General features: G+C 37.0%; 3 protein-coding genes across 3 annotated transcripts; 1 reads left to right on the top strand and 2 right to left on the bottom strand.

The window, feature by feature from the left end:
• Nucleotides 1-85: 85 nt before the first annotated feature.
• LOC106159136 (beta-centractin) lies at nt 86-6,814 on the top strand. Its single transcript, XM_087002502.1, has 11 exons — nt 86-244; nt 801-865; nt 1,047-1,122; nt 1,416-1,541; nt 2,183-2,307; nt 3,290-3,506; nt 3,775-3,867; nt 4,209-4,383; nt 4,797-4,858; nt 5,105-5,145; nt 5,302-6,814. The coding sequence occupies exons 1-11, from the start codon at nt 197-199 to the stop codon at nt 5,402-5,404; spliced, it is 1,131 nt and encodes a 376-aa protein (XP_086858628.1). The 5' UTR covers nt 86-196; the 3' UTR covers nt 5,405-6,814.
• A 58-nt stretch (nt 6,815-6,872) lies between these two features.
• LOC106158814 (mannosyl-oligosaccharide glucosidase) lies at nt 6,873-11,405 on the bottom strand. Its single transcript, XM_013534954.2, has 3 exons — nt 10,688-11,405; nt 10,300-10,467; nt 6,873-9,348 (listed from the first exon to the last, which is right to left on the bottom strand). Exons 1-3 carry the CDS (start codon nt 11,156-11,158, stop codon nt 7,450-7,452), a joined length of 2,538 nt encoding a protein of 845 aa, XP_013390408.2. The 5' UTR covers nt 11,159-11,405; the 3' UTR covers nt 6,873-7,449.
• Nucleotides 11,406-12,211: 806 nt separating this feature from the next.
• LOC106159285 (uncharacterized) lies at nt 12,212-23,484 on the bottom strand. Its single transcript, XM_013535553.3, has 18 exons — nt 23,341-23,484; nt 22,407-22,537; nt 21,894-22,026; nt 21,361-21,554; nt 20,960-21,136; nt 20,193-20,384; nt 19,466-19,639; nt 19,092-19,265; nt 18,479-18,652; nt 18,062-18,211; nt 17,360-17,536; nt 16,765-16,908; nt 16,006-16,140; nt 15,231-15,455; nt 14,299-14,865; nt 13,771-13,923; nt 13,133-13,258; nt 12,212-12,680 (listed from the first exon to the last, which is right to left on the bottom strand). Exons 1-18 carry the CDS (start codon nt 23,442-23,444, stop codon nt 12,529-12,531), a joined length of 3,282 nt encoding a protein of 1,093 aa, XP_013391007.2. The 5' UTR covers nt 23,445-23,484; the 3' UTR covers nt 12,212-12,528.
• Between the last annotated feature and the right edge of the window lie 121 nt (nt 23,485-23,605).

The raw sequence follows: 23,605 nt of genomic DNA, 5'->3' as shown, positions 1-23,605 counted from the left end.
CTTTCATGTGTATTCTAAAAATAATTCATTATCTCATGTGATTTCCCTCAAAATTATATGTCTTTAGCATAAACAAATAAAAACATGTTTCCTGTCACCGTAAACTTCCGGTAAAGGTGCGCAGACTCGTGCAGCGGCAAAGGAAGTGCCAAAATTTGTGTATGGGAGGGAGAAAAGACAGTTCAGTAACTGCACGATGGATACCTATGATGTGATTGCGAATCAACCAGTTGTTATAGACAATGTAAGTTCCTTGCTATTCTGTATGGTACACCAAAATAACATTGCGAGGACAAATTATGCGCCCGTGAAGCAGATCTGTATAATTGAAATTGGGTCAGATATGAGTCATTTTTGGATATATTTTCCAATTCACATTCAATGATTCCACAAATTCATGACAGTCATGACACATGCTGCCGTCACATTCTAATATGTTGTTTATTCCGTTAACAGAGAAATGTCTATCTATGCCGAACTAGTAATAATATGACACAACAGCTGGCGTCGACGGTGGATTTCTTTTCTATTCTTTGAGTGCCTTATATTAATTATTTAATTTTTAGATTATTATTTATTTAGTTTACTTTGTACAGATGCAATATTGAGTAACAGTGACAATTTGAACTGTAAAGAATCTCAATTCAAAGTGATAAAATAGTAAAACTTTTTCCTCTCACTAATTGAAAAATTAATATTCCTTATGCATATTATATATTGTTCATTTGGCATGTCTCTGTTGGTGACTTAATGTTATATGGGCATGATTTGATTTATAATGGTTTTAAATGTACTTTCAGGGTTCTGGTGTAATCAAAGCAGGCTTTGCTGGTGATCAGATACCCAAATATCATTTTCCCAATTTGTGAGTATTTGCATTAACTTGTTAAAAGTGCACAGTGTTGAATATTTGGGTATTTCAATGGTTTTGATCAACATTTGACCACTGAGATTGTGCTCAGAGGCAGGTTCAATGTATTAAATTCTATCATTTTCTCCATTTACTTTTTAAAAGTATTCATGTCTTATTCTCATGATGATTTTAGTATTGGACGACCTAAACATGTCCGGGTTATGGCAGGTGCTCTGGAGGGAGATATCTTCATTGGACCAAAAGCAGAGGTATTCTAACAGTTGGGGTTTCATGACTGCAAATAAATGAAGTTCTTGTTTATTCCAAATATTTTGTATTTATTGACAGTTATGGAAAATTAATTTTTTCTGTCTGTCTACCACAAAAGAATACATGGCATTACACATGTAATTTTAATTAATTATCAGCAAAATCATTTCTTATACAGCTACGTATAAAATTATGGGTGAAAAAGTTACTTTTTTTCCCTTTGGCCTAAACTTGGGTGGGGGTCCAAATCTGAAGAAAACATGTATGGATTATTTTTTAATTCACATTTAAGGAACATAGAGGATTATTAAGTATAAGGTATCCAATGGAACATGGCATAGTAAATGACTGGAATGATATGGAGAGAATATGGCAGTATATTTACTCTAAGGATCAACTTCAAACATTTGCAGAAGAGGTGAGTTTCTCTCTCTCTCTCTCTCTCTCTCTCTCTCTCTCTCTCTCTCTCTCTCTCTCTCTCTCTCTCTCTCTCTCTCTCTCTCTCTCTCTCTCTCTCTCTCTCTCTCTCTCTCTCTCTCTCTCTCTCTCTCTCTCTCTCCTCTCTCTCTCTCTCTCTCTCTCTCTCTCTCTCTCTCTCTCTCTCTCTCTCTCTCTCTCTCTCTCTCTCTCTCTCTCTCTCTCTCTCTCTCTCTCTCTCTCTCTCTCTCTCTCTCTCTCTCTCTCTCTCTCTCTCTCTCTCTCTCTCTCTCTCTCTCTCTCTCTCTCTCTCTCTCTCTCTCTCTCTCTCTCTCTCTCTCTCTCTCTCTCTCTCTCTCTCTCTCTCTCTCTCTCTCTCTCTCTCTCTCTCTCTCTCTCTCTCTCTCCTATTTTGATAGGTCTTTTTTTTTCTGTAAGACTGCCTTTGATCAGTTTTTCAAAATCTTTTTAAGAAATAAAACCGACACCCTTTAAGAAAGGAGAGAGATAGAGATGTGAATGCAATAAAAAGTTAATAAAAACCTATATTCTTTGGGCAGTACCACAAAATGTCAGTGACACCTATATACTCAACAAAATAAGGGTAATTAACAGCTTCATTTTTGTTTCTCTGTCTTTTAGCACCCAGTCCTTCTAACTGAAGCTCCACTGAATCCACAAAGAAATCGAGAAAAGGCTGCAGAACTTTTCTTCGAAACCTTCAATGTACCTGCATTATTTATTTCAATGCAAGCTGTTTTGAGCTTGTAAGTATGTATTTGAAAATTATCAAGGCCAAAAAGAGCTGTGTTATTTGTTTGAAAATCTTGGGTGCTAGTGATTTGTTCTTTATTGGCCTTGATAACTGTGTCTTTGATTGTTCAGGCTATTGTGTATAGTGAATATTGTTCATTTGGCATGTCTCATCTGTCCTGTTTTTTTCCAAATAGGTGTGTACTCTTCAGGCGTGACCTTGTTTTTTTTTTTTTTTGTTTTGTTTTGTTTTTTTAAAGTCATAATAACTCTTCGTTTTGGCCAAAAATTGGATTTTCCTGGAGTAAACGGCAATTTTCCCGTACTCACCAATGGTCAGCGACCCCATTCCTGCATTCAAAGTTAATCCAGGGTTTTTTTCCTAAACGTACGGTTTTTTGTTAAAATTTCTTAAGTGATTTTAACTGACGGAGCCCTCTCTAACATAGCATATCGAGCGGGGTTTTCTGATGACCTACTTAAAACCGCGGGAAAAGCAGACAACAACAACAACACTTTATTGCAATAAAATAAGATTCATGCGATATAATCGTCTTAATTGCTCATATTCACAACGTGTGCAGTTCTGGGCTTTTCGTTATCCGACACACTGTACAAAAACTCGCAACTTACGTCTGAGGATTGTGTCATGCGCCTGTGTTATTTTGGTCTCGACTGCACGCGAGAATCCACGTGATGCGCCAAAATCCTTGGCAACGAATGCCTTGATGACCGGGAAAAAAGGCACCGAAAGCCCTATTGACAAGCACAGTTTTTAGTTTTACTACAATAACAGCCGTTTTAGTGGTGAAATGCAATATAATATATTTCCGTGTGTTGTTTAGAATGTATTTCTTGCGGAATTTTGAATCTCAAAGGAAGAGTTATTATTGCTTTAACCTATTCGCCTTTAAAGCAGAACTTCATTTATCTAAAAAAGCATATTTGCTGTATATTTATTTTCATTTTATACTCACTTTAAAATTTGGTTCTTAGGTATGCTACTGGTAGAACAACAGGAGTGGTGTTAGACTCTGGGGATGGTGTCACACACGCTGTCCCCATCTATGAAGGTTTTGCCATGCCCCACAGTATCATGAGGTCAGACATAGCTGGCAGAGATGTCACTAGATACCTCAAACTGCTACTAAGGAAAGAAGGACAGAACTTTCACACATCTGCAGAATTAGAGATAGTTAGGCAAATCAAAGAGGTAGACATTCCCTTGAGTAGAATAAGTTTAATGTGTGATTTCAAAAAGCTCTCTAAGTAAAACAAAAATTCAAAATGTGCATGGAAAACTATGAAAAAAATATAAAAGTTAAATAATGAAGTCGCTGAAACTTAAAAGGAGTTGATAACATGAAGGTATAGGTTATGCTGCCTGTGAGCTTGATACCATTTTGGAAAACACAGTCACTGCAGCTCAGTTTGCATTAAGATAAAGATGCCAAAATAATGTCTTCAGATTTTTATTCCAGAATGCATGTTATTTATCAATAAACCCACAAAAAGATGAAACCATGCAGACTGAAAAGGCACAATATACACTTCCAGATGGAAGTGTATTAGAGGTATAAAACAACCCTAAATATCTGTTTACTCAGTAGCATAATATCTTTGAGTGTTAACTGTTTTGTTTACATTTTTCAACTGGGTAATTGGCATATATTAATGGCTTTGCACTTCCGTACAATATTGATATGTTAAATGATTATCATTAGGAAATGGAATTTTTCATCAGGTGCAAAACCCCCTCAAATCTGCATAGGTCAGTGAAAAATTACTTTGAGTTTACATCTTTGAAATTTTTCCATTATCAACCACAAGACTGAGACTTTTATGAAAAGAAAATAAGAATAATCAATATACCTTTTTTTTTTCTTTTACACAAGTTGTGTTTTTTATTTTCCAGATTGGCCCTGCTAGATTTAGAGCACCAGAACTTTTGTTTAGGCCAGATTTAATTGGTGAGGAATTTGAAGGAATACATGAGGTTTTGGCATACTCAATCCGCAAGTCTGACATGGATCTGAGAAAGGTGCTATGGTCCAACATTGTCCTCTCAGGAGGGTCAACATTATTTAAAGGTAATATTTATTGGTAAAAATTTGGTTTCAATATGATAAGATGTATACTTTAGATTTTCCCAATTGTATTTAAATTATATTTCTTAAAAGATTTTGTCCTGTCTAAATTTTAGATTTTCAGTAGAAGACTTTTATTTTATTAGTCTAGGGGTTAGTAAATTTATTACTTTCAGTGGTTGACTGTCTCCAAGATAAACAGATTATATGTCAACAGGCATTTATTTTCAAATCCACTTGTTTACATTTTTAATTGAATCAGTCATGGTTTGAATAGTGAAATCTGTAATTATTTTTAGATAATCAAAAAACAACTGGTATATTACATTCATTGGAAATAATCAAAACTTGATATTTGAGTTGGCATTAAGGAGACTTAGTCACATTTAAATAAAAGATATTTATTTTACCCAAAGGCTTTGGAGATCGACTGCTTAGTGAAGTCAGGAAATTAGCACCAAAGGACATAAAAATAAAGGTAGATGTAACATGAAAGTGATTGTCAGAAATAAAAGTTGTGATTTATTGCCACAGTATCCACTTAGATTTTCAGTGTTTATGTCAGATTTGCCCAAATACACCTCATTTGTCTGGTGATATTGATGTTATATTTTTTAAGTAATGAGAAATTAAGAAGCATATTTCTTGATGATGGATGTATTTATTTCATCCGAAGCAATTGTTGAGATCCTCATTGCTAATTACAAATAAATATTGTTTTCAGATATCAGCTCCACAAGAAAGATTATATTCCACATGGATTGGGTAAGAAATGCTTGTGTGTACTTAATGAAAAAAAAAGTGATGTGAAATTCCAAATTGTTGTTATTCACACTATGTATAATATGCATGAGCAGAAAATGATGCTTGACATGGGTTGTTTGTTGAAGTGACTGACAAAATGTAAATCTTTAATTCCAGTGGTTCCATATTGGCTTCCTTGGACACATTTAAAAAGATGTGGGTTTCCAAGAGAGAATATGATGAAGAAGGAGTAAGAGCAGTGCATCGTAAAACTTTCTAACGGTAGATGGACTGGATACCTATTATAAAATGTATTACCTATATGGCCCCGGCTGTTTGTAAATACTGTAAGTTACTGCAGTTGGTGTCTGTTTACTTTTCTGTAGTACCTTATTACCAACCATGTGGCTGAGATGCAGTGGAATTGGTTTCAAGGGAAGTTGTCTTGAATTCTCTAGTTGCCAAACATAAGGCTTAGATTTCAGCTTCCAACTATGTGGCGCGGTAGACTGTAATATTTGCATAGCAGAACAATTTCAGTCCAAGTTTCCTTATTCATGTCTATTATTGGTCATGCTGTATATATGATCTCCATCATGCTTACATGCCACTTTTTTTAAAAGAAAATCTTTGATATATGTGTAGATTGCATTTAGACATGGATAGGAATAATATCTGGACATGGTAGAAATACATCATGCATTTTGATTCCCACCCATACATTATAGGACAGCAAACCCACCAAGGTGCTTGATTTCACTCGCCTGCAGCGCTGTCTTTGTTTTATAGTAAGTTACAAGTAAATTTGTGTAGTTCAAGGGAACAGGTGGAAGAAGAAAAATTTGTAACAAGTCCATGATGTATAAGGGGCTAATTGGCTATATTTGTAAACACAAACTAATCTGGATCAACTTGCCCTGATGAAGATCATTTTGTCCGATGTGAGGTAATTCACTTTGGTCCCTCTTTCAGCTGGAATGTATTTCCTTGTGCATGCAAGTCCAGTCATCTGTATTGCTCATCAAAAATTGTGGCAGAGAAGTTTTGACTGAAATTATGTCATAGCAGTAACTGGAATTCTGTGATCTTTGCAAAGGGTTATCAAGTTTAATAGCAACTGCTTTTATGTGTTTCAAGTGGATGTATGTATTATATTTTAAATCTATTATAATGGCTATTTGAAAGGTTCCATAAATAAAATATCGGATTCTTTTGTGACCATTTTAAGAACTCAAAAAATATTTTTCCTCATTTTACTGTAAAAGATAGCAGTCAGTTCTTTCCATTATAAAAAGATGATAGTGAGAAGTATATTGGGGTCTTTTCAGGTTTAACAGCAGTTTTACATATTTTTCAAAATACTTGGTAGTGCACAAGGAACTTTGCTACAATTCTCTTTGGTCACACCTATTCTTGGTACTGAAATTGTTCAAGTGGCTCTGTACTTTGTATGGTAAAATATTACAAAGCTAGTTTTTGTATAGTTTCCTGTTGAGAAAAAACCAGTAGTGTTCATCAAAAGTATGTATGACATTGACACTTCCAACTTGTGCACTGAATTCAGATGCACTTGGAACCCATTAGAATTTAATATTTAATTAACTGTCAAACTTCTTGAGTAGTGGTCGCAAATTATCAATTTCAATACTGCTATTTAAATCATTGTCGTAAAATATAAGATTGAAACAAATATGTGTTTGTTATTATTGTCTGCTTAAAAATGTATGAAATATAGTGAAGTACAATCGTCATTTTAAATAAATTTATTGTTGGAATGTCAACATGGGGCACACAACCCTCGTGCATAGTTGATACATGATCATTATAAAAACTGGGATTGGGGCAACTGGTTTGTTTGAGGCTAGACTTGTGAATGTGATGATCAAAATGGATAACCCCCTAGCAACTTGATTAAATTAGCTGACAGTGTGTTTTTCATTATTAAAACATGACAACTTCTTAACAATAGCTTAAATGACCTTTATGTTTAAAGCTAGCTATTGCACTGTTAACTGCATTTAGTTAGCATGATGTTCTCACATCACAAGTTGAAAGAGCACAAAACAAATTCCAAGTTAAATATAACAACTGGATGTCAAGGTTAAAACCCAATTTCCTGTTATAATGAACATTGCTAAGTAAGAGCAAATATGATTTGAACATACGTTGGTTTGAAGTAAAAAGGTGTATATCTATATATATGTCATCAATAACTTAATGTGAAACATTTTGTATTTTTTTTATAAAAACACAAGTTGCTCACACTTTATTTAATTAACAACCAAGAATGGATTTGAGATATATTTTGTAAAAAGAGACCATGTACTAGTATTTTTCAGCCATGATGAGTACAAATAATGCTGACCAACCCGTGAAAGGATGAGTACCTTTTCCTTCGCCAGTTGAATCATCATAATTTTCCCATACATAACCTGTCCTTTTATATTCGTTTACAATATTTTTCACAACATTATCTCTTAACTCTTTATAAATTTCTTTTGCTTTGGTTTTGTATGGTCCCTCAGTATTAGAGTAATGGTGTAGTGCTCTAATAGCTAAATAGTTCATGTTGATCCATATATTTCCCCTCCAATAAGGTGGATCATGTTCAGTGTTGTGCTTTCTATAGAGTGGTGCATTTCTAGCCAGAGATCGCAGTCCAAACCTGGTCCATAATAAGTTGGGATCTTTCAAGTCTGTTAGTATTTTGTCCAATTTTGGGGAATTTGGGTCTACAATTTGTAACAAGAAAGGAAATAAACTGACATAACCAAATGAATTTACATAGGAAAGTTTGGGTTGACTCTTCACCTGTCTCTCCTTTTCCATCTGCTGTTGAGGAGGAGGTCGCTGACCTGGAGCTAAATTTTTTGGAGGTTTAGGTCTCACAAGTTTTGCATGGTCAGTATGCAGTCCAAAGTCACTGTACATCTGAGCCTTTTCAGACCAGTGGTGTTCATCAAGAAGCTTATTGTCTGTTAACAAATCATGAGTTGCCTGGTAGTCTTCCCATGGTTCCCCAATGGTCTTTCCAATGTCAGCCATAATACCTGATGCCAGAGCCATCCAGCAGCGAAGATCCACATGCCTTTCAGCATCAGTAGGGTGAGATGCTCTTGGGTAGTCATCTAGGCCTGAAGTGAGGGTCTTTGGATTGAGTTCCCTCTTGGTGTTGGGGTCTCTTCCACGCCATCTATATGTCAAAGGTTTAGGACCAGCTTGAGTTTCGTTGAACCATCTATACCATATTCTTAGCCTTGGATAAATATTTCTCAAATATTCAAGGTCTTTTGGATCATCACTCTTGGATAATTGTTTGACTAATTTTTGGAGGGGTAAAAACAGCGTTGGTGGATTTGCATTTTCATTTTTCTGCACAACAAACTCATCGGGCACCTTCACTCTTGCTTCAACACCTAAGATTTGCTCTCTTGGGATCCAGCCTTCTTTGTTGATCAAGTCTAACCAGTGTCCAATGATTTCCTTGCTAATCTCAGGATCCCATTCCATGATGAGTAGGTTGTGGAAGCCTTCATCCCAAAGAAACCCCCTTGGGAAGAAAGACCTAGAAGGCACTGCTGTGTACAGTGGGGCAGACCAGTAATCTATCGGTTCCTTGTTATAAGAGGACTGCACTTTTGATGCTCCATAAAAATACCCTATGCCACCTAGCATATTACTCAGAGCATTCTTTGCTGCTGCTTTGTCTTCAGGATTATAACCTTTATCCTGTAGCTCAAAAATACTCTCAAATTTCTTCTCAAATATAATGCGTTGCTTGGAGAGTTCTACATCATACACACTGCCACTGAGGGTTGTCTCCCTAGTTTTGCTACCAGACTCATAAATAACTTCCATGTGAAATGGCAGGGCAACCGTCACTTGATGGACAACAAGGTTGGGAGAAGTGATACCATCAGGTAACAACCTTCCCCCAAGACCAATGTAACTTTTGGTCTTATCATCTCCCCATGGAGCCATTCTCATGCCAGCCATCACAGCTTCTTTCAGCTTATTAAGACCAGTAGCATTGGCTAAGAGATAGTCTGTGGCCTTAACATTCTTTCCCGGGGTTGGAAAATATAATTTGAAGCTGCCTGTTTCTGCTGTGTGTCCAGAGACCACTGTCATGGTACGCTTCTTTTCCACTGTAGGTTGTAGGGAGCCAGGTCCATCCAAGGCAGCATAAAACAATAAGGACACAACCATTGTTTCTCCACCAGGCTGAAAGATATAGAAATAAACAATATTTAGGACATACAATCAGATTACTGCTAGAGCAGACTAGAGGCAATTTTTTTTATTACCAATATGAAGAAAATTGACGTTCAAAAAAATCTTTTAAATTGTTCATGGGATAGGATATTTATGAATTATGTTCACATTTTATTCTTTTTTTACAAACTCCAAAAAGAGAGCTAGATATGATATCACATGTTAGATTAAAATATGCAGAGGCAATAAACCAGCTGTCTCCTCAAGAAGAGATAACATTCACTTACATATTTCAAAGACACTTGATAAAAATCAAGTTCTAACAAAAGCTTTCAAGGTTTCAGAGATTATGAATATGGAACAGCTTAAACAGCACTGTAACAATGCCTTTACTACAAGTTTGCCACAATTAAGAAAATCGCCTGACATGCAGAACTTGGAGATAAAAGAGTCAATTGTGTACATGTAAAAAGTTCAGTATGTGATGCATAAATTCCACAAAACAGTAAGTAAACAGTAAAGAACGAAAATATTTCTGTTAATGCATTTTAAGAATATTTGAGTCAGTTAAAGCATAAAGTTTATGCAATATTCCTGTCAAGTTTTATTTTTATTAATAAAATATTTCATGTAATTTTGAAAAGAAAATAAAAAAATACCAGTGTCTTAAAGCTAAAAAAAAATGGGTAATACAGTTACAGTTTTTAAAAAAACATAGGTCACATGAAGTATGTCTTTTCATATAAATCTTCTATATGGAAGTGTAACTATAAATCATTTGGGTTGCTCAACAACTGAGGAACACAGAGGACATTTTTTTCCATTTCAATACTTTTACCTTGGCACCAACTTTCCATTTCCCATTCAACCAAACCAGTTTATAATATACTGTGTGTGTGTGTGTGTGTGTGTGTGTGTGTGTGTGTGTTTGTTTGTGCGGAACAGCATGCATGTACTCACTGCTGGTACTGGCGTTGCAGATATCTTAGCAGTCCAGTCACCGCCATGGTCCCCACCGGGTTTCTTCAAATATTCTGTCCTCAAAGTTACTGTGCGATCAATAATTTCCTGCACCCCAAAGTTGGTTGCATCGTGAGCGAGCCAGCCATAGCGTAACATGCCATCACCCTGTAAAGAGAATTATTACAACTATGATTTGCAGACTAACATGACTTCTGGGAAGGGGGGTAATTCCATACACTGCAATTTAGATCAGGAAAGGCACAAATGTGACACTGAGATGCCTCATGAATTCTATCAAAACATTAAATTGTAAACGTATCAGTAAAATATCATTCCATGATCCAGAATATCTTCTTTAGGAGTAAGAGGAAGTTTGCACACTTACGTGATCGCACCAATGTCTTACTGCAGGTGGCCTCTCTCCAAGAAACTGTGTAAACCACATTAATCCAAACACAGGGGACTTCGGGCTGCGAGTTTTTAACCCAAAATATGCATGGGGGCGATAACTGCCCCAGTACTTCTCAGGGGCCACTGCAGCCGACGTGGCATTCACTGGAACGATGAGCGGAGAGTTAAGAGGTCTTCGGACACGCTCTCTCAGTTCGTGCATCCAGTAGACATAAACAACTCCAACTACTACTAATATGACCGCAGACAGAGTCAACAGAATCGGATAACCAAGACTGAAGCCCTGGTCAGGATCATCATCGCTGCCACTCGTCTTCCTTTTCCTCCGTCCATGGTCCTGAGTATGGCCATCCGCAGAGGACTTACTCTCGTCTTGTTTATATTGCAATTTCACTTGCCCCTTATCCTTATCCTTGGGAAATCGGTGCTTCGCTTTACTGGGCATTCTGCAACCTTGGCCCTGAGTTGATATCACCTTGATACTTTATGTTGCAGTCTGCTCTCGCTCCGGGAATAGATAGTGCTGTAGTCTATACTACACCCCATATAAAACACGTGTATCAATGTGCTATTGTTCTATTTTTCATACAGAATTCTTAATTCGCCGGTTGGAATATTGCTGCCAGCACGCCACCATCACTAGCACGGAAGAGGAAGTGCAAACGGGTTTTGGATGCGTACCCGTTTATTGCGCACAAAATGACTAATAGAATATCCGGTTGCTAGACGCTGGAATAAGTTGTCGTCGGGCTTTCAAGAAAAAATACATCCCACTATAGATTTTAAAACTTTTTAATTTTTTTTAGTATTCCCCTCTCCCCTCACACAAATATATTCTAAAGGTGACCTAAGCCTATAATTTTCAAGGTTTTTCTAAATTCGGTTAGATAATTATCAATGTCTGCACGTTCTATAGGCATAGGCCTATTTAATTAATTAGATTTGCTAATTTATTTTATGGTTACTATGTTTTTACAATAAACCTTCAAACCCTTTGTCCTTTGAAATAACAGCCACTTTTCTACCCCTACCCTGAAATGGTTCCAGCTGTATTTGGCCTAAATTTGAATGGAAGTTTGTTGTAGGCCTAATTAGGCCTACCAACATTTCCAAAAAAATCAGTAGGCCTAAGTATAAATTGCCAAACTAATTTTACTAAATATTCGTCCCCCAAATCCTTTGCTTTCTGTATAAGTGATACATGTAGGCTTAACGAGGCCTGTAGCTAGGTATACAGTCAAGGGACTGCCCCTTTAATTTTTTTTCATAGGGCTACTGATAGGCTATTGATCACAAGGATTCCGGGTAGGACTTTTATTTAACGTATTCATCATACACGTATGTAAATTTTTAATAGGCCAACTCTTCGCGATCATATAGCCTTACTTATATATTCTTACAGTTCCTACAAACAGAGCTGTCGGAAATATTAAAAATTCATTGCAAATAAAACTCTTAAAATTAACTCTTAAAACAAATAAAACGTTTAAATTTCTCATTACATTGTCATTAAGCATGTTTTTATTCTTTAAAAAAAATGAACATGTCAGCAAGGAGAAGACTAATAAAAACGAATTGATTTCTCCGATAATCCATTTAATTGTTAATTGTTACATTGCTATTTAGGCCTTTTCGATTAATTTTGATTTTAATTTTAATGGTAATCGGGACGACTGTAATTCTTCAAGTTACCGGCAGGCCTAACTTGCCATAAGCATTCATTAAAATCACTGTCAAGCATAGTTACATTAACTGAGTCCATCAAACATGAAGCTTAATTATGACTCTGACAGGCAGCGTTTGTCTGTTTTATCTTTAAAGCGTTGATAAAAGTAATGGGTGACACAGCGACCCGTCTCCAGTAAACCCGGGAGGGCATGGACCGCAGCGAAACCCAGTCCCGGGGGCTGGCACGTCGTAACAAGTCACGTTACGGAAACAACTCCCTGCCAAACACCCTGGGATATCTGGAAATTAAAAAAAACATTTTTTAATGTTTTCTTCAAGATCACAATTAAGAAAATATAACCCAAGAACCACGTTGATATGGACTTAATTTTGTTGAGCCTGAAGCTTGCTGAGCCTGAAGTCTTGTACGTGTTTGCCCATAAACTAATGATTTATTCATATGTATAGGGGCCAATTTCTTGTTTTTGAATAAAGCAATTGATACTTATTAGTTAATCTATGACACATTTAACACCATTAGCCATTTATCTCACGAACACAGTCTCATAATTATATGAAGAGCTGGTTTGAATAAACTATTTTAAATAAATGAATGAGCAGAAGTGGATCTTGGACAGTATGGGGAAAGAAAGCGCGACCAGAAGTGGTTCCACGGATTTCATGCCGATACCTGAAAATCCACAATTTATCGCAATAATCTAAATGTCCAATGACTAAAACTGTCCCTTACCCATTTCACACCTTTGCCCCTCCCATCCACTGTGACAACGACATTCTCCATTCCTCGGGTCACACCGCCCGTTCACACAGTCACAGTCCTCCTGGCACAGGTGCCCTTTCTTATTGGCTGGGCACACTGGAAAAAAGATAAGCTCATTGGTAAAAAAAAAAAAAAAGAGATAGAGAGAGAGAGAATCCGATGTAGTTATGGTGCATTTACGATATTCTTTTAAAGGATTTAAATTTTCTTCAAGTTCATAGAGGGTTTTCTAATTCTGCACCCTCGTCTCCGTTTTTATCCTCCTTTTCCATTTTTGCCACATAAATCATTATACTAGTACCAACAAATTGTTAAGGACGCATGAGGATTTATTTGCCCATTTAAATTATTTATTTATTATTAAGGATTTAGAAATTGCGTTATACTAACTTTTTTTAACTTGGTCTTGGCTTGTCATGTGACTAATACACTGTATCAGAAAATTTAAAGAAACAGGGATCCTACCAAAATTTATTTTTTGTGTCTCATCTGTCTTAGTCTTCTTTGCTTTAAACCCAGCAAAAGTTGTTATTGTTTCATTTTATAACCTTAGATATCTTTTACTCAAAATCATGTCGGGAGAAAATAATTATGAAGTTTAAACTTACTCCTGCAGATTCTTGCCCCTGGTGCCCCTGTTGTAGACCCTGTAGGGCAGGGCACACAGGCCGTCTGTCGTGCCAAGGGCTGGTAGGTTCCCATCGGACATGGCTTACACTTATCGTCTGCCGCATCATAGAATGATCCAGCTTGGCAGGGGACTGCAATTAAATATTGAGAAATATAACATTATCTACTAGGTAAAACTGATTTTAACAATAGAATAATAAATTTTAAAAAGCAGTTAAAAAACGATCAAATGTATAATATAACGTACACATTAGTTAATCCATGAATAGATCTCCCTTTTGTTTACCACTTCAAACCTAATTCAGGATATGATAATTCACAGTATTTTAGTATTGTCCTGTTGGTATTCTGAGTGATATATTTGCTTCGGCATTAAGATTTCTCTTTAATAAATGCGCATTAATAAACTGTTCTTCTATCATAATGCTGTGTGAAAACAACATACAAATGCATATTCACACTAAGAACCCAACTTAAGTTGACGTGCATCTTCTTAGGCAGCTTACCACAATTTTCTTTACTGGCTTTCATTGCTTTGGGACATACGGTTTCAACACCAGAGGCGTCAAGACCATTTTGCTGTGGTTCGAAGTCCCGATTAGCGGCGTTAAATGCTAGCGCCCCCAGACGCTCCCGATACAATCTTTCTAGTACCCGTTTAGCATTCATCACTGCGGCCTTTAAAAACCTTTTGTAAGTTTTGAAAACCTTATCACCCAAAATTTCACAGTGTCGATCGGGAATGCGAAGAAAAATGCATATGTTTTTCCGGTCACGTTGCGTGAATGTCTGCCCTGCGCCTTTGTTGGCTTCGACGTCGAATTTGAAGTCAACCGACTGGAGTTCTTCCACGACACCACGTCTGCGTCTCCGTTTTGTGGTTCTTCCACAAATGATTCCAACATTCTTCATGTCACAGACCTTAGTACTGCTTTTAAGACAGACTCCTTCATCTGACAACTTTTTAGCGAACTCTCGTTTCACATCGTTTCTCTCTTGTTCTGTCAGTTCATTACAGGCACGCACAAAGTAAGTCGAGTTGGCTTCGAATTTGAAATCCGGGAAGAATTCCACTGAAAAATTAAAAGAAAAATTTTTAATCAAATTTTATTTGAAAAACGCTGAGTAAAGAACCTACACTCTTAAAGGAATTAATTAGTCTGTAACAAATCCATTATATTTCATGAGAATGCAAAAGAAAATAGAAGTCTTTCGTCAAATAATACAATTAGGTGAAATTAAGAATTGCCTTGTCCTGTCTTACCAACAGTTGCTATTTCCCTTATGTCAATGCAGTCTTTAAAATCCTAATTTCACTCATTTACTGTATAAATGAGTTTTATCAATAACGGATTTTCAACCCCTTATTTTTAACGAAAGTACAAATGTGCCCTTTTAATCCACCTTTTTATCATAATTAACAATCTTCCTTTTTTACCGATGCAGGGGTCGAGAGTGCTGTTTATATTTTCTCTTTGATACGTCCACACATAGTCGGTCATTGGTCCACAGGTTTCGTAGTCGTTGGTTCTGGAAGGGAACTCAAACCCAGGGTTGCATTTCACTGAGCACTGCTGAGAATTTTGCTCCCGGTACCAGTGACACACAAGACCACCGTTATCTGGGGCGTCAGACTCCGTCAAATTTCGGCACGTTTCGTTTACTGCAGACAAGAAGTATGAAATTCAAAGAAAGATGGCATAGTTATCTTTTAGTGGTTTGACTTAACCCAACCACAACAAAAACTAAATTCTGAAGTCAACCACACTGTTCGCAATTGCATCTTATTTTGTCGCATGCCATTACAGTGTTTTTACAACTGGTTTATTACCTCCGCCAAGGAGGTTGTAGAACTTACTTATGTTTTCACCCCTGTTTGTTTGTTTGTTTGTTTGTCTGTCATCAACATAACTCAAAAAGTCATGGACCGATTTAAATGAAATTTTCAGGAACTGTCAGAAGTGGGCCAAGGAACAGATGATTTGTTTTTGGTGGTGATCTGAATTAATAATCAACAATAATCAATAATAATCAAAAATTGTTGCCTTGGCGAAGGTCTGCGCTCTCGGAGTGCTTTTCTGGTATTCTTTATCATTTTCAATTTTAAATTAGTGGGCTTCGTTATACTAACGATAGGATAAAGCCATTCCTAGTAACACACATCAAATACAAATATTGAACGTAAAACCACAGCTTTTTAGTGTATTCATTACCTAAACAACTGTGTCCATCTTTGGGATCTATCTTGTAGCCTTGTATAGAACACAAGCACCTGTATCTGCCGTCCTGGTTCTCACACGTGTCTTGGCAGGGTCCACGGCCATCGTTAGGTGCGCACTCATCGATATCTATGATAAACGATAAAATATCTTTTGTAATCAATGTGTATCGAAATACGTGTCTCATCTACTGTTGGGGCCGTGCTTACATAAATAAAAAACGAAAGAGAAGAGAAGTGTTTCATACATTATGTCATAAAGAGCAATGGTACGTTTGCTAGCTTTGAACGCTTAATACGGCAGCCGGGCTGTATCCTTTCCAGGGAGGTGAGAGCGACACTAAATATGGCATGCAACAGGACCAAAATGTCCAGGCTTCCTTTGAATTGTGAATTAAATAAAATATAGGCCTATGTATAATTTCAACCATCGGGGTTGCTATATTTAAAAAAAATATGAATAAAGAGAACATTGTTTGAGACTACCTATATCCACCAAAATGAAAGTCCGAAATTCGAAAATGGTAGCTAAAATAAAAAGACACGCTCAATATATCCAATGCATATACTGCAACTGAGTGTAAAAATAGAGAAAACCACAACACACGTGCTGGAAGAAACTTAGTTGACACAAATGTATAAGCAAGACCTCAATATTATATATATTTTTGCAATATTAATATCTAACCAGTCCAACGTCTACAAAACAAATGAATGCAGATCCCAAGGCAGTGGTCAAGCTTGGCGTACTTACCTGTACACGGGCCTCCTGGTGGTCCCTGGTAGCCGTCATCACATAGACAGCCGTTTTTCATCCTTGCTGTCCCCTCAGTGTGTGAGTGTCGGGGGCACGGCAGGCAGCTGCGTAAGTCGGCTTTGTATGTGTGGCGGAGACAGGCTGAAAAAATGTTATAACGATAAGATTCTCGTTGCTATATAGAAGGAATAACAATAGGTAAATATAAGTAATGTACTTTTCCAAGATTCATTGAATCTACGTTCAAGCCTTATTAATTAAATACATTTTTTCGGAGAGGTCTTATCTTAACCCATACATAACACAGTATAGGCAAAAGGAAATGTTTCATTTTCAAAATGCCAGATGTGCTACACGCGACTACTGCAGTACAAATCAGGCCTGTGCCACAAAACAAAGGGCGTGGTTGAAAATTAACATTTCCAAAATATCTTGCATAATGGCTGAGTAACATTACTTACTGTATCATTTTGAAGATAATTTTTGTCAATATCAATACCTGTCAGTTTATTCTTCAAAATATATCAATAAACGTTCCTTCATCGACACAGATAATGTCCTCCAGACCTAATATATCAGAGTCAGTACCCACCTGAGCACCCGGGCATGGCCCCGTCCCAGTCTCCGTTTTCTTGGCAGGTCCGCATGGCTGTGCCTTTATCTAGTATGTAACCGTCACTGCAGTTGAAGGCGCAACTACTGCCTAGCTTGTTGTCACACTGTGAGATGGAGCCATGGCGAGGAGCTTGCAAGACAGGGCAGCGGATTTCTACATCAAAGAAAACGTTATATGCGTGTAATTAATGACTGAATAAAAGAGTATCCATACCTATGTATGTTAAGTTTATTGAAATCTGAAATTCCAAACACCAGAGACACTTGACTCTGAATATTCATAAAAAAAGACATAGTTAGATTTAGTTCTCGATTTCTAACAAACAGTGTCCCTTTAAACCTTGAAAGAGCAAATTTTTGATAAATGTATTACACGGATTTTGAATGAATGAATTAGGTTTACGTTAAAAATCTTTACAGTCGATTTTCAGTTGCAGGGAAAACTACAGGAAAGGCAATAAAAATCAAAATAATGCCACAGACAATCTGAAATAAATACATAAGGAGGGAGCCAAATTATTTATAGGGCTACATGATATATTTCCCTTCTTAGAAAGAAGTTATATTTTACAAAAATTTCTTTTTTTTTGAATTCATACTAACGTTACCATACATGTATGCGAAATCAATTGATTATAAACCTTTCTACCACTCCCCCAACCCCCCATATATTACTTACCCTGACAGGGTCCACCTGGCGGACCAGTATACCCTTTGTTACACACACACTGCTCAGCACTGGTACTGGCCACCGTGACGGTGTGGGTGTTCTCAGCACATGGAACACATATTGGGGAATTAGCAGCCATATAGGTGTTTAGTGGACAGGCTGAAAGAAACAAAAATTGGTCAAGAAACGGAGAAAAACTGCGCAAAGGAATAAGGAAATGAAGTAAGAAGAAAAAGTGAAAAAGGAAGAGAGGCACCTTATTTCCAAAGAAACTTTAAATTTTACTGAAGTATGAGCTCTGCGTGTGGAAGGAAATCAAATTATTGTTTAACAGTATTGATCGATGTCAAATTCATTTATTTATGTAAATAAGGTAAAAAAAAACGTTTAATTTTTGTCATTTTCTTCAAAGACATGGTAGGTTACCCTCGCAGGTAGGCGCGGAACCACTCCAAACTCCATCTGCCTGGCACGTCAATTTGGAGGCGCCGCGTAGTATGTAGCCGTTGAAACAGCTGTATGTCACATTATGTGGGAAATAATACACGGTACCGTCTTTGGCTCCATTTACTGGTGAACCAGGATTACCACATATGGCAGCTGAAAAAGGTCATGTAGATTATTTTTTACTGGTATATTAAAACACCAAAACAGGTTGATAGTTTTGACCTGCATTATTCTGATTTGCAATTTTTTTTTGGATAGTAAGAAAGAAAAGAAAAGTGACTTAAAAAGACAACCAATTTAATAGTCAGCTTTTAGGTCCATCCTTTTGATAGCCACGATAAATGATATTACATGAAAACTGTTAAAAGCAACCTGCTTCTCAGATATAAAATTTATTTATATACGTCTGTTTCTGGAATTTTGGTTTGGCAAAAATGTCGGTTTGGCCAAAGAGCACTGCAACCAAAGGCGATAGTATAAATTCTAATGACTTTTGTTGTTAATTGAGAAACTTCAACACCTAGGGTTGCAATTATGAAATAAATTATAATAATCATTATCAGTTTGCACTAAAGACTCGTTTTCAGCACACCTTCACATGTGGGGGATGGAGCACTCCATTCGCCGCTCTCTAGACATTCAAGAGTAGCATTCCCTACAAGGTTGTAGCCAGCGTCGCACTGAAAGCTGACCTTGGACGCAAAAGTTACTCTTCTGCCTATAACCTCACCATGTTTTGGAACACGGGGTTCATCACATTTGATTTCTGAAAAAATATGATATGCTTTTGATTAGTCTTTGAATTTTATTTACATGATGGTTTCAATTTGTATTTAGCGAAGACATAAATTATTAAAACACATACTGTGTATAAAAGAATTTCATTGACAAGTTTGCATTGTCCAATGTTTTGCATTTTCACGATCCTAAACATGCCTAGATTATGAACAAAGAACTATTACATACCTACACACGTTGGGTCATTACCAGTCCACGTTTTTGTAGCCATGCAGCGTCGACTCTTTTGTCCCTCTAGTTTATATCCTTTATTACATTTGTACGTCACAACATCACCAAACTTAAAGGAGTTCCCTTCTCTCTCTCCGTGTTGTGGGGTACCTGGTTCTCCACAACTGACAGCTATGAACATAATATGGGACAATTATACATAGATAAAACATAAAAAGAATAAGAATAAATACATGTACATCGATTAAATTTTTGGAAATAATGAGTACCTCAGTTGTGTTAAAGCATTAAACAAGGTGGTTACTTGATTTAACATTTCATTGGAAAACTAATTGATCGTAGCATCCACTAATCATAAAAAAACGTAACAAAGCAGGAGACAAAAAAGCGACCCAAAACAACGAAGGCCGTCGCATTTACGCGAGTACTACAACTTTGGCACAGTGTTTTATCTAAGAGTCAGAATATGAAGCATGCTTTATAGTACAGTGAAGAAATGCAAACGGTTAAATAAAGTTAACACAGAATAATGCATAGAATTAAATGAAAAAGTCATATTATAACTGAGGATTATACCGGAATATAGCTTACTAAAAAAAGGATCGCATTTTTTGGATTGACTTCTTAACATGTTTTCGCCTTGAGCCCATATGATATACAATTGTTTCATACCATAAACAAATAATTAGTTGAAGGGAATGTATTGAAAAGGATAAAGTTTTACCTTCGCATAGTGGATTAAATCCAGAAAATTTTCCAGTAGTTTCTTGATCCTGTTGGCAAACACGTGTTTCAGGGCCTCTTATTTCATACCCCTCATCACATCTATAGACCAGCTGCTCGCCAAAGGCGTAACCCTTCTGAGGGTTCAGAATCTGAACATGTTCGTTGGCTTGTGGCATAGTACAGACAATTCCTATAAATTAGAAAGAGATGTTTTTAGAGTCTAAATTTACAAAATGTACGTAGTCGTTTAAAGAAAATACAACAACACCTTTAAAGAAAACGAAGAAGGATTTCTACAAAATTATTTTAAACGTATAAAGTGAATAACATGGGGGCCGAGGGCGAAACCCAATCCTTCATGCATGATGCCCCTCTCTCTCTCTCTCTCTCTCTCTCTCTCTGCGTCAGAGTGGGGGCCTAAGCCCCTCCTTATGATTATGTAGTATAAAATTAGCAACTGCCACATCCTTGTGGTAGCTTGATTTATTTCAGTTGATATTTTTATCCCTCTATTTATGTATGCATATACTATTATGTAGGACATAAAAAGTAATATTCAAGAGTACAAACGTACAGTATGGAATTACATCTAAAGCATAAATTAGCACGAGGCCAAGCAATGTTACTGTCCGACATTTAAAATCGTGGATGTGAAAGGTGGAAGGCAATGTTGCCCGTTTGTCAGAACCCCAACCCCACGTCATTTGGTACACCTGGGAGGCACTAGGAATTTTTGCTATGAAACATTGCTTTATAAATACGCACGTTCACACTTTGGTGATGGGTGGCTCCATTTCCCATCACTTCCACAGATAATGGTCTCTCTGCCGGCTAGATGATACCCAGTGTCACAGGTGAAAGTGGCCAGACTGCGATACTTTGCAGGCCAAGTGCCCGCAATATGACTGCGTGGATTTTTTGTTGGGTAATCGCACACCACCTCTGAAATAAATAAGTGATTTAGTGAAATGATTAAGTGCTATCATTACTGTTACATCAGAGAGAGAGAAAGAGAGAGATGTGCATGAAAGCAAGCATATGTGGATTCAAATGAATGTACATATCCAATATCTTCAGAAACGCTTAAGATCAAAATTGTTAAAGAATATCTACAACGATCGTTTAATTTCAACAACAGGGAAGATTATAAAGTGCAAAAAACCTACCAGTTTCGCAGCAACTTCCCTTCCACCCAGGCTGGCACTCACACGACCCACTATTGGGTGTTCCGCCGTTCGGACAGTTTTCGTTACACCTATAATCCTGTACTTTAGAGTGTCGACATTGAAAGTTTTGAAGTTCACGACATCTTCCCACATTTTGATATTCCCTAGTGCGTTTTGTTCTTCCGCCACCGCACCTGAATTAGGGATATGCATTTCATTTTTAATATTTGCAAGTTTACATACATATAGGTAAGGCGACATCCAGTTGTAGGGAAACACTCAAGTGCTAGATTCTATCGAAGAGGATAAAAATATCTAAGAGACTGTATTGGTTCCCTATTCACTAAATATACTCAGTATGGTACATGTGTAAAAATGTGATGTTGTTCACTCCTGACTTAAGTGTAAAACTCGTAACAGATTAAATGAAATCTAGCCAACCATAATCATGCACTAACAGTTGAACTCTCTTTCTCTCTCTTCATACTACAAATATACTACGTTCTTATTCAACGATAGTTATAAATGTTTACCTTGCCGTGCACATGCTCCACTCAGACCACTCCGTGACACAGATAGCGTCACATAACTGTTCCAATTGAAACTTCATAGACTTCTCGTACCGTTTTGCTGCTTCTTCAGCCTGTTTCCTCCCCATAATCATACCTGAAGTATGAACCAATTGGAAACGTCTTATTTAGATGTACATTTATTTAGATTTCCTAGGAACCAGTCTTATTGAATAATTACTATGACCCAACGTCATCATGTTTGATAAATAAGAGACACAAGAATGCTTTGAATTCCATTAAAAACAAGTACCCAATTTTGATAAAATTTCTTTCTTTTTGGTTTATCACCCCCCCCCCCCCCCAAAAAAAAAAAAAGACAACTTCCAACTTGTGCTTATAAGCGTCAAACAGCCATTTAGAAACACACCGGCCACTCTACAAAATGGCAAAAGAGGTCCGTATTGCAAGTCTAAAAACTATTCTCTCTCTCTCTCTCTCCCTCTCCCTCTCTCTCCCTCTCTCTCTCAGTTTTACCTGCAATGCTAACAATGGCCTGTACACCTGCCGCGACACCCATAGCAATGGCAGCAGCTGCTCGTTCTTTTCTTACTTTGGTCACCTCGTGCTTTGGCGATTTCAATAGGACCACATCAGGGTATCCAAACCTAATAGGCAGAGTAGACACAAATAGTATGTACTTGATGAATGGCGTGTTTCAAAGGTTTAGTTTCATACCTGTAGTTTCCTGTAATCTTTGTATAAAGGGACTATGAATGTTTATGGTAATCTGAGATGGAGGATCCGTAAATAGGTGATTACAGATACATACGTTTTTAATGTAATCCCTAAGCCCATGAAGTGTTCCCATTTACACCCGTTTCGTTTGTACATGTATGCTTGTGTCTATTGTAAATCTGTTGAACTACGTGATTAATAGGCATTTCTATCCTTCTTTTATCCGAAACCCATATTTTTTTATGATGAAGCTCACCGGTTCTGAATTGAACAAATCCGCAGCCGGTTCTGAATTGAAAAAAACCGTTCTTCAAGCAGATTGGACGCAATTTTTTCTGTTCCCAAAGTCAAGAAAATGTGAAGCATTTTGACGTTTACATGTTTCTGCGACCTCAGTGGATGACTTGTGTCTCTCTCTTTTAGGGGAATATAGACTAGAAAGACCAGGGGTGCCGAGATGCAAAGCCACCGTCCCCCTTGATATCGTGTGTGTTTGTGTATGCGCACGCTCATTCCTGGGTGCTTAATCTAGCGAATAGTTACTTTTTTGCCTTTCATTTTCTATTTGCATAAAAAAAACAAGCTTTGCTCAGGAGTTGTCATTGCATTAGGGTAGCAAATATTCTCACAAAGTTTCTCGTAAAATGGTAGCATGATTGTGACAGATGTGCAGACGGTAGTTCACATATTTATCAAAAGGTGTCTCTTAACTCGTATAAACAAAAAAACTTACCTCACGCTTCTGGCAACTTTAATGTCCGTGGCCTCCGCAGTCACGCAGCTGCACATCCATAGTGTGCACACAGCAATAACAATTGCCGGTATGTATCGATGCATTACGCCTTCCTCTATTCGACTGTTAGTTTTAAATAATCTTTTTTTTTTCTGAATTAAATAATTTGAATATCACTTGTAAATACATTTCTGTCAAGTATAGAAGTGAATACCTTATTCACCAACGTAGTTTTTTGCTCTAAGGAAACTTCACTGACATAACA

This window comes from Lingula anatina, chromosome 1 (assembly GCF_051362555.1).
Source record: "Lingula anatina isolate TDL-2025a chromosome 1, LinAna3.0, whole genome shotgun sequence".
In the NCBI taxonomy this organism is placed as follows: domain Eukaryota; kingdom Metazoa; phylum Brachiopoda; class Lingulata; order Lingulida; family Lingulidae; genus Lingula; species Lingula anatina.
The sequence above is the reverse complement of the archived record's forward strand: the minus strand, read 5'-3'. Positions and strand labels throughout refer to the sequence as shown.

Bases quoted from the DNA above. Each gene is read 5' to 3' on its own strand.
- LOC106159136 (XM_087002502.1), top strand. From the start codon at position 197: ATGGATACCTATGATGTGATTGCGAATCAACCAGTTGTTATAGACAAT. The intron at 1,542-2,182 runs GTGAGTTTCTCT...TCTGTCTTTTAG, and splicing joins TTCAAACATTTGCAGAAGAG to CACCCAGTCCTTCTAACTGA. The intron at 3,868-4,208 runs GTATAAAACAAC...TTTATTTTCCAG, and splicing joins CAGATGGAAGTGTATTAGAG to ATTGGCCCTGCTAGATTTAG.
- LOC106158814 (XM_013534954.2), bottom strand. From the start codon at position 11,158: ATGCCCAGTAAAGCGAAGCACCGATTTCCCAAGGATAAGGATAAGGGG. The intron at 10,468-10,687 runs GTAAGTGTGCAA...TTCTCTTTACAG, and splicing joins TAAGACATTGGTGCGATCAC to GGTGATGGCATGTTACGCTA. The intron at 9,349-10,299 runs GTGAGTACATGC...TATATCTTTCAG, and splicing joins CTGCAACGCCAGTACCAGCA to CCTGGTGGAGAAACAATGGT.
- LOC106159285 (XM_013535553.3), bottom strand. From the start codon at position 23,444: ATGCATCGATACATACCGGCAATTGTTATTGCTGTGTGCACACTATGG. The intron at 21,137-21,360 runs GTAGGTTTTTTG...TATTTATTTCAG, and splicing joins GGGAAGTTGCTGCGAAACTG to AGGTGGTGTGCGATTACCCA. The intron at 19,266-19,465 runs GTATGTAATAGT...ATATTTTTTCAG, and splicing joins TAATGACCCAACGTGTGTAG to AAATCAAATGTGATGAACCC.